The 12,386-nt window shown below is 43.4% G+C and overlaps 1 protein-coding gene across 4 annotated transcripts in view; it reads right to left on the bottom strand.

The window, feature by feature from the left end:
• Positions 1–4,725: 4,725 nt before the first annotated feature.
• Positions 4,726–12,386, bottom strand: part of cacna1aa (calcium channel, voltage-dependent, P/Q type, alpha 1A subunit, a) — an 89,247-nt gene continuing 81,586 nt past the window's right edge. For 3 of the 4 annotated variants that reach the window (XM_085403640.1, XM_085403639.1, XM_085403638.1), the window contains 3 exons: positions 10,113–10,329; positions 9,594–9,865; positions 4,726–7,999 (listed from right to left, as the gene is read on the bottom strand). In XM_085403640.1, the coding sequence (XP_085259766.1) occupies positions 7,205–7,999; positions 9,594–9,865; positions 10,113–10,329 (1,284 nt within the window). In that variant the 3' untranslated portion in view covers positions 4,726–7,204. Of the gene's footprint in view, positions 8,000–9,593; positions 9,866–10,112; positions 10,330–11,801; positions 11,841–12,386 lie in introns of all 4 variants that reach the window. The other variant, XM_085403637.1, reaches the window with a different exon arrangement.

Genomic DNA, 12,386 nt, shown 5'->3' on the forward strand with positions numbered 1-12,386 from the left:
ATTAGAATCTAGTCTGTCAAGGTTGTAGTCCATAGAGACTCCTGCCTGACCTCATCTATCAATGTGTCCCATCACTACTGCAAACAAGAAGGGGCTCACAGCCAAGCCCTGATGTAATCCCACCCCCACCTTGAACCCATCTGTCATTCCTACAGCACATGTCACCACTGTTTCAGTGTCCTCATACATGTACTGCACCAGCCTCACAAACTTCAATTCCTCATAGTACCAAATATCCTCTCTTGGCACTTTTTGTTATACACTGTTAAAAAACTTTAAAGGAACACTTTGAAAACACATCAGATCCCAATGGGAAATATTTTGTTGGATAGCTATACTGATATGGACTGGGTAAAGTTTTAGGAATGAAAGGATACCAAAGTGATTAATGGAAATGAAAATTACCAACCTACAGAATCCTGAATTAAAAGACACCCTGAAAATTAGAGTGAAAAATGCTGCAGACTAGTCTACTGTGCCAAAATGTCATTGCAGCAACTCAAAATGGGTTAGGGCTAGCAGTTTATGTGGCTCCTGCCTGCTTTTATGCATGCCTGACAATGTAGGCTATGCTCCAAATGAGATGACGGATGATGTGCTGGGTTGCCAGTTTTGACAAATGCCAATTGGGCTCCTTGTTCCGGGCAGTGAGTACAGGGTCCACCAGATGATGTCTGGCCCTCAGGCAACCCTAATGAAGTCTGTTTTTGCTTGTTTAGTCATAGATATTTATAACAGTGGACTGAGACTTTTTTACCAGTATTCCTGTACTTCCTTCAATTCTGTGACTATCCCACATTTTCTTTGCTAATCCTTCATAAAGTTCTTCGTTTGGTAATACATTTACCTGCTATTTTATTAGGTATACATTGCTAACAAAGTGGTTTTGACTTAAGAGCTGTTCACAGATCTTGGTCCTTATCGACATGATTACATCATGCAGTTGCTGCAGATTTGTTAGCTGCACATCCATGATGTGAATATCTTGTTGCATCACAACCCAAAAGTGCTCTATTGGGATGAAATCTGGCCAAGTGATTATTTGAGTTTTGTGATATGGTGCATTACTCTGCTGTAAGCAGCCAGGAGAAAACGGATACACTGTGGTCATAAAGGGGTGGACATGCTCACCAACAATACTACAGGTAGGCTGCGGTGTTTAAACAATGGTCAGTTGGTACTAAGGGGCTCAAAGTGTGCCAAGGGAATATCCCCCACACCATTACACCATGACCACCAGCCTGAACTGTTAATACGAAGCAGGGTGGAGCCATGTTTTCATGGTGATTAGGCCAAATTCTCAGCCCTAAATCTTAATGCTGCAGCAGAAATCGAGACACATCAGAGCAAGCAGTTTTTTTCAATCTCTCATTGTCCAGTGTTTGTGAGTGGTGCGAATTGTAGCTTCAGTTACCTGTTCTTAGCTGACAGGTGTAGCACCTGGTGTGATCTTCTGCTGCTGTAGCCCATCTGCGTCAAGGTTCAACATGTTGTGCATTTAGAGATACTCTTTTGCATAGCTTGGTTGTAATGAATACTAATTTGAGTTACTCTCACTTTTCCATCAGCCCAAATCAGTCTGGCTATTCTCCTCTGACCTCTCACATCAACATTTTTACTCAGAGAACTGTCGCTCACCAGATACTTTCTCTTCTCCATAATGTTCTCTGTAAACCCTAAAGATGGTTATGTGATAAAATCACTGTGGACCAGGTGATTTAGGATCACTTAAATCACCTTTCTTCCCCATTTGGATTTTCAATTTGAACTTCAGCAGGTTTTCTTGACCACGTCAGCATACCTACACCGAGTTACTGCCATGTGACTGGCTGATGATATATTTCCATCATCCGTGGTTGACGTGCTGTACCTAATTGAGTGTATTTCTTTAAAGTGATTATAAAAAGCAGAGTAAAAGTATAAACAACAAAAACACCCAGCACGCCCCTGCGGGCGGTTTATCCTTCAAGCTCGGGTCCTCTACCAGAGGCCTGGGAGCTTGAGGGTCCTGCGCAGTATCTTAGCTGTTCCCAGGACTGCGCTCTTCTGGACAGAGATCTCCGATGTTGTTCCCGGGATCTGCTGGAGCCACTCGCCTATCTTGGGAGTCACCGCACCTAGTGCTCCGATTACCACGGGGACCACCGTTACCTTCACCCTCCACATCCTCTCGAGCTCTTCTCTGAGCCCTTGGTATTTCTCCAGCTTCTCGTGTTCCTTCTTCCTGATATTGCTGTCATTCGGAACCGCTACATCGATCACTACGGCCGTCTTCTTCTGTTTGTCTACCACCACTATGTCCGGTTGGTTAGCCACCACCATTTTGTCCGTCTGTATCTGGAAGTCCCACAGGATCTTAGCTCGGTCATTCTCCACCACCCTTGGGGGCATCTCCCATTTTGACCTCGGGACTTCCAGGTTATACTCCGCACAGATGTTCCTGTACACTATGCCGGCCACTTGGTTATGGCGTTCCATGTATGCCTTGCCTGCTAGCATCTTGCACCCTGCTGTTATGTGCTGGATTGTCTCTGGGGCATCTTTACACAGCCTGCACCTGGGGTCTTGCCTGGTGTGATAGACCCCAGCCTCTATGGATCTTGTGCTCAGAGCTTGTTCTTGTGCTGCCATGATTAGTGCCTCTGTGCTGTCTTTCAGTCCAGCTTTGTCCAGCCACTGGTAGGATTTCTGGATATCAGCCACCTCCTCTATCTGCCGGTGGTACATACCGTGCAGGGCTCTGTCCTTCCATGATGGTTCCTCGTCTCCCTCCTCTTTCTTGGGTTTCTGCTGCCTGAGGTATTCACTGAGCACTCGGTCAGTTGGGGCCATCTTCCCAATGTATTCTTGGATGTTCCTTGTCTCATCCTGGACTGTGGTGCTGACACTCACCAGTCCCCGGCCCCCTTCCTTCCGCTTAGCGTACAGCCTCAGGGTGCTGGACTTGGGGTGAAACCCTCCATGCATGGTAAGGAGCTTTCTTGTCTTTATGTCAGTGGCTTCTATCTCCTCCTTTGGCCAGCCTATTACCCCAGCAGGGTACCTGATCACGGGCAGGGCGTACGTGTTGATGGCCCGGATCTTGTTCTTACCATTCAGCTGACTCCTCAGGACTTGCCTGACCCTCTGCAGGTACTTGGTGGTTGCAGCTTTTCTAGCGGCCTCTTCATGGTTCCCATTCGCCTGCGGGATCCCCAAGTACTTGTAACTGTCCTCTATGTATATATATATATATATATAGTATATATATATATATATATATATATATATATATATATATATATATATATATATATATATATAAAACATGTGCTTACTTTCACCATGACTGCAAATCCTTTTTGTAATAAAAAATAAACCAGTTGTTAGCTGTTTTTTTGTGATAATACTACACAAAGGTAATGTGGCCAAGAAATATGAGTACAGTTTTAAAGTTCATGTGTGGCCTTCACTTTCTGTGAGTAATGCTTACAAGCGTTTATTTTTCTTGACTGACTGACAGGTGGAGGAAATGGACTGAGAAACCTATGCACTTTCCTAGGGCGCACACACACACACACACACACACACACACACACACACACACACACACACACACACACACACACACATGCAAATTCAAAGCTGAAGAGGACTTGGCGCACAAAAAAGAAATGACACAAAGCAGTATGCATTCTCTCTGGATTTTATTCTTTAGGAAGAGTTTCTGTTTGGAATTACAAAATGCACTGGTAGAAATAGCGGTGAGACTGGCTGAGAGTGTGACAGGTAAGAGCGTGAGAGAGACAGGGTAGAGAAAGAGAGAGAGATAGAGGGAGAGAGAGCGAGAGAGAGAAAATAGAGAGTGAGTGAGAGATCAAAGGACCATCAGCCAGTTTTTAACAAGTACATCAACAGTTTTGGCGAGCTCCTCCATCCCTTGACCCTCCCCAACACAAAAGTATAAGGAAGAATACACCATCGTCTGAACTGTACTTTCTTTTCTTTCTTTATATTTTTATTTTTTCTGTTAAATTAAAAACAGTTCTTTTTTTTTCATGGTGTCCTGAACATGGTTGTGCTGTGCCTCAACCCCATGTAACAGAAGAAAAACAAACAGGACTTTGACTCTCACCAAAGTCTCTTTTTTGTGTTTTTACTCTTTAGATTTTTTTTTAAGTTTTTAAAACATTTTTTGTTTTCAAAAATAGAAGGAAAAAAAGGAAACATTGCTTTTTTAAAAACATCTATTTATATATCACTTTTTTCTTTTCTTTTTTTTTTAAATTCCTCTGAATTAATTAATCTGCTTTTTCTTTTATGTCCTGAAGATGACTTTTTAACCCACGGTGTGGCATGCACATAGCACATGCATTTCTGGAACTAGATATTTTTTCCTTTTTTAAAATCTTTTGTACTTGAAAAACGAACAAAAAGAAAAAAAAACATTTTTTTTTTAAATTTATGTATTTTTTTCCCCCAGTAGTGACTTTACATTGCTTTTTGAAGACTTTGTGTGGTTAATCAGCGTGTTAGTGGATTTTACTGCAGCATATACACAAAGATGGAAGGTGAACATTTTGGGGCTTTGCACGTTCCATTCAGTGGAGGGGGCAGGTGGGAGGGGCTTTACTGACATCACACACGCACGCACACGCACAACCACAGAGCTGAAGGTCGTTACAATGATTTGATTTGAATGTCTTAAGATTTCAGAAGAGTTCTGGAGAATTTTTTAAAAAAGCATTCAGAAAAACAAAACATAATTTTATTTGAAACACACCCACCCGTGTGCATACATACACGCAAAAACCCACTGACACACACCACAACCAGGAGCTACATACCTTAGTGTGCTTTCTAATTTTACATGTAGTGATGTGAGAAATATTTTTTGTGACATTCCACTGAGGTTGGAAAGACACTAATAGGCAGTGTTTTCTATTTTTTTTTTTCAATGCATTCTCTGGTCAACGTGTGATAGGCCTCCAGGTAAGATGTGGGTCAAGTAAAAGAATGAGAGAAAAAAAAAGGAACTTAAAGTAAAAAATAACAGTAATGTTGGGTCTGACGGTGGTGTGCGTTAGTGAAAAGTGTTAGTTTGAGGCACACAGAGAGAACTGAAACTTATACAAGAGTGATACACACAGAACGCAGGTGATTTTTAGGACTACAGCGAGGCCCAGGCATCCTTTCTCCAGCCCATCTGCTACAATACGACTCACACACCTGATTTTTACACAGATAAGGCGGTCTACTAGCGAGAGAATGAGCTAAACTGCATTTTTGGTGCACTCACTGTATAAGTATAGTGAATAGACCGGGACACTATTTGTCACACAGCGCCATCTGTAGGTCAAAGGCGATGGCGAGTGGATTGTAAAACCTGCAATTCAATGCATTTTGATGTACAAATTTCAAATAGTTATTAACTTTGAAGAAGACTCAGAGTAAGAGGACAGCTCTGTCCTCCTGATAACTCATTCTCCCACAGTGTAGTGGTGTGTTCCAGCGCCACCCAAGGGTTGGAAAAAGGATTATTTTCAAATCTTCAAAGATCAAAATAAAAACAAGCACACAGAAGAAAATATAAGACCAAATATGGAGAACTCGCCTCATTCTCACGCTCATCATGATCTTTACAAACGATGGTATAAGTTTATCCCTTAATACGTTCAGCAACAAAGAAAACAAAGATGAAGAGTTTCTCTCCTTTCTGCACATTTCTATTGGTCTCTTTCTGCTGCCTCTGTGTTAACCCCACACCCTGGAAGACTTTTGAGATGTTACTGATTTGTCAGACATAATTCACCATATCCATGTTTATACCCTGCGTCCCATTAAACCATTTTTTTTAGCCTTAATTACAAAAAAAGGTAACTTCCACAAAAATAAGTACAATTCCAGCTGTATCAATGGCAGGCATTTGGCACGGAATAGACAGTAGACGAGCAAGCAGAAGAGTTATCATTTTGTTCCCTCTAGATATACATACAGTAAATATCCAATCTCCATGTAACTTTCGGGCCACTGGTGTTTTTAGCATATGTGAAGGTACAGAGAGAGGAATATCATTCAGAGGAGAGAGAGAGAAAAACAGAAAGCACTTTTAATCATAAATAAAAAAAAAAGAGAGAGAAACCCTGCAGACCATAACAAAAAAAACAGGACTGAAGAACATTTTCCCTCTGCAAACAGTAGATTCTCAGTGTTGCTATTATTAGTATTCTTTTGTATCATTCATGCAGGATTCCATAGAGTGTACAACTCTGCAAGTCTACAAAAAACGAAGCTGTGTGGGGGTGCAACAGAAGATTCAAGCTTCAATGTTTTGAAGAAGTAGAAGAGAAGGAGGAAGAAGAAGCAGCTCCAGGAGTAGAAGAAATACTGCAGAAAACAGTTTGTTTCTCTGTTTCTGAAACCCATCCTCCACTATTTTTTTCCCTCTCATAGGTCATAGGTTGAGGTTGGTTAAATTGTTTCTGGGAGGAGTGCAATCTCTCCAGATGCACCCATCCTCTCCTCCAGATGTCCACGGAGGGACTCGTCGACCCCCGTGCAACACTCCCCAACTCTCCCACCCACTTAGCCTCCCTCACCTCTTACAGGTGGAGGGCTCTGTGTCAGGTTTATTTGTATTTAAAAACACAGATGATAAAACTCATCAATATTCAACTGGTGGCTGGGAGGGTTGGTTTGAAATCTTTTTGCAGCTAACTTAACAGAAGTTAGCTCAGAGAAGCAAAGAAAACAAACAAACGACAACAACAACAAAAAAAGAGGTCGCTCATTTTTGTCTCTGACTGTAAAGTGTCTTTTGTCGAGTCGCAACTCTTGACATCTTGTAAGTGGCTATAGCTCATGGCCAGAGGCATAATTTAAGACACAAAGACTAGTGTCTGACGCTCCTCCAGTTTGGTCTCATTTGGCATCAAAAGAAATGATCGACAAGACTCGAGCAGAACGCGGAGGTGTTTCGTTACCTCCTCGTATCGCTTTTGGATCTCCAGATTCTGTCTCTGCATTCTTGTTCCATCCCATGACACCGGTTGTTTCATGTAGCTCACCGTCACTTAGACAGCAGTGGAGGAGAGGGAAAAACAAATCGAACAGACAAGAAAGAAACGTTTATATTTTTTTCCCTTGGCAGTCAGTGCTCTGGCTCATCTTCTTTCGGTATTTCAATTTTTTTTTCCTTGTTAAGTCCCACCCCCTTCCCCAGAGGCTAGCACCAATCGTCATCCTCCGTTTCACTGTAGGGTTCATGCAAGCCTTTGCGAGGACCCCTTGGATGCCCAGCCGGAGGAGGGACCTTGTGGGGACCAGTGTGTGGGGGTCCGTGGACATGTGTGGAAGGTGATGAAGAACGATAGCCGTTGGGTAGCCGGCGCTGGGCGGCAGACTGAACTTGGCCCTGCACAGGCCCTGTCAGAGCCGTTGTTGGCGGAGGCGCGTGATGAACAGTTCTAGGCGAGGTTCGGCTGGGCTGAGGATGGGGGTTGTTGACTGGGTGTGGCTGTGGGGGAGGTAGGGGATGGGGGTTATGCTGCTGTGGTTGTGAGGGAGGTGGCAGTGGGTGGTTGGCATGAGGGTGCGGGTTGCCCCCCTGCACGGGATTTGGCTCATAGGCAGGTGGTTCATGATGGGGCTCGTAGTCCTGGTAGTCCTGGTTGTAGAAACATCCATCCCCTTCTATAGAGCCCCCTCCTCCACCTGTGTCTCCCCAGCGCAGTGGGGGCTGATGACGTGGTGTGCCATGGTGGCCCAGCTGAAGGCCAGCGGGGGGAGGACCCTGGCCTTGGGAAGGTTCTGGAGAAAAGCGGCGAGGGGCAGGAGCTGGGGCTGAGGGTCTGCCTTGTGCCACCCCAGGAGGGGTGGGCATAGCCTTACGGACTACAGGGGAGTAAGTAACATGGGGCCGGGGTGTTGCCGGGGTCTGAGGCAACTGCCGACGGCCCCGCCGCGGTGTACTGGTCCCCGAGGTTGAGGGGACAGGGCTTCCGCTGACTGAACTACTGCCCTACACAAAAAGTGAAATAAAGCAAATAAAAAAAACGAACCACAAATTCAACGACAAAACATGTAGAATAAAGTAGAGGATGGTAAAGATTTAGCGTGAAGCCAACAGAGAGAGAAGGAAAAGAACGCAAGACAGAGAGTCCAGATAGAAAAGCAAGAAAAGGACCAGAGCAAGATCCACAGCAACAATAAGAATAAAAGCACCATCCATAAAAGAGTGGCAGAAATGAAAGGCATTAAAAAGGAGCAGAGCAGATGATGTGGATAAAAAAGATGAGATTTCAAACAGGACCATACATAAAAAAGCAACATGTTACGCAGAGGAAAGAAAACAAAAGACGACAGGAGAAAAGAAGGATAAAGGGTTGATTTCCAGGATAACAAATGCAGTACAGGGTAAATATGGTAACTAAACATACATAAAATGTGTCTGGTTTTGCATTATTTTGAGCAAGCTGTGTAGCATGTATGTATAACACAAATTCAAATAAGAAAATCCACTTCCTCCCCTTTAAAGAAAGCTGTTGTTCCTGCAGTAATTATTAAAATATATTACAAAATCAGCGTGTTTAGCTAAATAATATGCATTACCAAAAATTCATGAGCAAAGAAAATTTAGGTCTAAAGTATAGTGGGCAATAAGCTTGGAAAAGAATGTCATAAGGAAACATAGTGGGGAGGGCATGACAGAACATTTAGACAGGGCAACTGGGAACAGCAATAAGGTACTCAAATATACATTCTTTATGCATATTTGTTTGGTTGTTGGTGGTTTGGTAGCAAACACTTCTTACTCATTTCTGCATTATTATACCAACAATAATGCATGTTTATGTGAATATAGTGAAACATAAATGTATATACAAATATACATAAAGATACACATGCTATCTGATGTCATTAACATAATGCCAACAATTAAACAATGGCCTCTAATCTGAGGGCAGAAGACCTTATTAAAAGTTGGACCTAGGTTCTGAGACTGGTGCATTAAACTTGCATTCTCTCTATTGGCCAGCAGGGGGCAACCCTTCTGGCTTTCAACAAGAAAATGATTCTGTTTGACACATATTACTTAATACTTTTTGCTAATGAGTTTATGGCTTAATTGTTATATTTAATTCTTATTTATTACAGAATGATTTTTAATTTTAATATATGATTATGTTTATATTTTATATCTTGTGTATTTTTTAAAGTACGGCTAGCCTGTAATTGTGAAGCCACCATACAGTGATTCAAGAAACTGAAACAAGCCTTCAAAACAGTAGTCCACAAACCAACAGGTGATGTCACGCTACATCTATCTTTTTTATACAGTTTCCAATCAGAGGAACATTTCTAACATAACTACATCAAAAAGTTACACCTTATGTAGACTATACAGCACTGTGTTTGGTTACAGCCAGAAAAGGTTATTGGGGTTTTTCTAGCTGATAGTCCACCAGTTAACTACCATCAAATTAGAGGCCCAATATTAGACCACTTGAAATGTGTTTGACCAATATTTATTTAATTATTTTTCTCCTCAAAAACCAACAGGTGTGTTTTTCCAGCCTAGATATCAAGTACACTCAATAACCCCAGGAGCCCACCTGTCTGTGTGTCACGCAATCGCGACCCTCGCTGGGAGATCGCGACCAGCGCCGGTCCCTTTCTCGCTCCCGGTCACGGTCGCGAGAGTGCCTGTGGACGTACTCGCCCCCTCGTTCTGCTACATAGCGCTCCTTGTCCACAGAGCCGTGGTGATGGTGATGATGGTGGTGGTGCTTACGGTCTTTGGAACGGCCGCAATCCCTGTCTCGATCCTTGTCTTTTGACGTGAGGTCGCCAGACTGAGTGGTTGTGCTTAGGTCTGTGCCCAGGCCTGATGACAGAGTGTTTAGAGGGGTTCGTTATTATTGCACTCCAGCGACACATTCTAGCAGCCCTTGGAACAACAACAAAAAGACTTTTATGTGCTTTTTGTTCAGTTGTACAAAAATTGGATTCATTTATTGCAGAAGGTGAGACGGTTAGAGAAAATGAGTTCTGGATAGTGGAAATATCTTCTACAGTACCTGTCAAATGATCAATTATGCAAAAAATGTGTGTGTGTTTGTGGTTTCACCCACCTGTGTCAGCCTCAGTGTAGCGACAGAGGGACCTCTCAGATGCCCGATGGCTCCGGTCTTTTCGCCGGTGTCCGTGTCTGGAACTTCTTCCCTCTTCTGGGATTGCATGCTCCATGTTGTAGTCGTCTGCCCCTCCTTTGTCTCTGTGACCACGCCCAGACCTGCTGTGGCCCAGGGAGGAGGCGGAGCGTTTCATTGGACTGCTGTCATTGATGGTCTAAGAGAGGAAGAGAAAGAAACCACCGAGGGATGGAGGGAGAGAGAGAAATGCAAGGAGAGGTGTTTCCTTTGAATGTCAGGTTGGTGTTCCATTTATACAATGGGATAACAGATATGTATAGGGGTGTATATATGGGTTTAACTGGGGTCTGTTTCTATGAAAGCCCTCAACGGATCTTCTTCCTTTAACCTATACCAAATCATAGACCCCCAATCATGCTACTTCATAAACAGAGACATTGCATACAATTTATAAGGCAGGGGTCGGCAAAAAAACCCATTAGCCAAGTTTAGTGCTTGTAAACAATCCATCCATGTATTTCAGTAGCTAAGCATGGCTAAAGCAAGGCCAGTGCAGTGTTGTATTAACATTCAAACCTGGTGCAGGGCTCAGATGCCGACCCCTGATACAGAAGATTAAAAAAAAATTTCAAAAGGAAGCACAGGGAAAGAGATGATGGCAAGCGACCATGCCTTCCATGCTTCTGTAACTTGTAATGTTAAAGAAAAAAAGGGGACAGAAGGGTCAATTCAGCACTTCTCCATTTTCACCACTCATTAATGCCCTCGAACATGGCGCATTCCAGGCTGCACAAAACTCTTCTGTTTCTGCTCTGTCTCAGCGTGCTTCCCTGCAACCATGCATGTACATAGGGGATGTCCTGAGTCTGCTAACGACATTCCTCTGCAGTGCCGATGCCTCGTGACCTGAGGCAGGACAGGACAGCAGGACAGCGCCTATGGTGCCACAAGTTGATGACCTGGGCATGAAAATCATATCAGGTTACTTCAGTGCTAAATCCTTTTTGCAGCTGAGCTGAGCAAGTTTTGTAGACATTGTGAATTGTCACAGATTAAATTACAGAAGATGGGTTGGCAGATTAACTGGCCTCACAGAAGTAGCACTGAGAATCCTATAAACATATCCATTCATATGCACGTATGTCCATATCCCTCCTTGTTTCTGACACTCTAACCACGCACCACATACATTCACGCAAGCATACACTCACTCAAACAAAAAGATCTAAGTTCTAGCATGCAGGTAGGTAGTCGTGAATGGAGACTCATAATGGAGACTGTTAACAGCAACAACACAAAGATAAGCACACAGGCATGAGGACATGAGACAACGAAGCACCAGGAGCAGCAGCTGAGTAAAGAGAGACAGAGATACGGAAGACCCGGAGACAGTCATATGACCGTAAATGATGAGAAGGGACAAGCAGAGTTCAGCCCGAATCCAAACTTTCTGCATTAAGTGCACGAGTGAAGTAGTTAAGGGTCAGTAGGATTGGTTTGGAAACTGGACTTGCATATGAGTTCATGCTAAAAATGGTTGCTTTAATACATCTTAAGAAAACCCCTGCTTAAAAACACACACACAGAAAAAAACACAACACAAAGACATGTTTGAGAAGGGGACTTGAATAAAGAGAAAGGGGAGGAGGGAGAAGACAGGGTACATACACTGAGGTTACTGCCACGTTGCTTCCCTTTCCTCCGCTGCTGTATGAGCACAGAGAAGACACACACACACACACACACACACACACACACAAACAATGCCACAAATACACCAAATGTATGGATGTGGCGCAAACACAAAACAAGGAGGAGAAGTGATGGGGAGAGGGAGAGAAGGAAGGGAGACAGGGATGGTGTGATATGCAGTGATCAAAGAGGAAGGGTGAAGAGGAGTACAAGTTTAAAAGCGTTAGATTGAGGTTCAACCCAAAAAGAGGATGGGGTGCCAGAGTGGAGAGATGAAAGAGAGAGAAAGAGAAAAGGAGGGACAGAGAAAGAAGGTCCGATTAGACACCGAAGCAGCAGCGAGGGTGGAAGAGATACACTTACCACAAATACTGGGGGTGATTGGTGCCACGAGAGTGTTATACAGACAAGATCACCATGAAAGTGCTCAATCAACAGAAACACGGTCACAACATCAATGATGATAATCAGCGAAAAACACATATAAAAACAAGCTCCAGAACACACAAACACGCACACATCTGTAACACTCAACATCATACTAGAACCAGTCCTGCTAAT

This window comes from Rhamphochromis longiceps, linkage group LG4 (assembly GCF_057381845.1).
Source record: "Rhamphochromis longiceps isolate RC_006_pf linkage group LG4, R_longiceps_female_GT1.1, whole genome shotgun sequence".
Lineage (NCBI taxonomy): Eukaryota > Metazoa > Chordata > Actinopteri > Cichliformes > Cichlidae > Rhamphochromis > Rhamphochromis longiceps.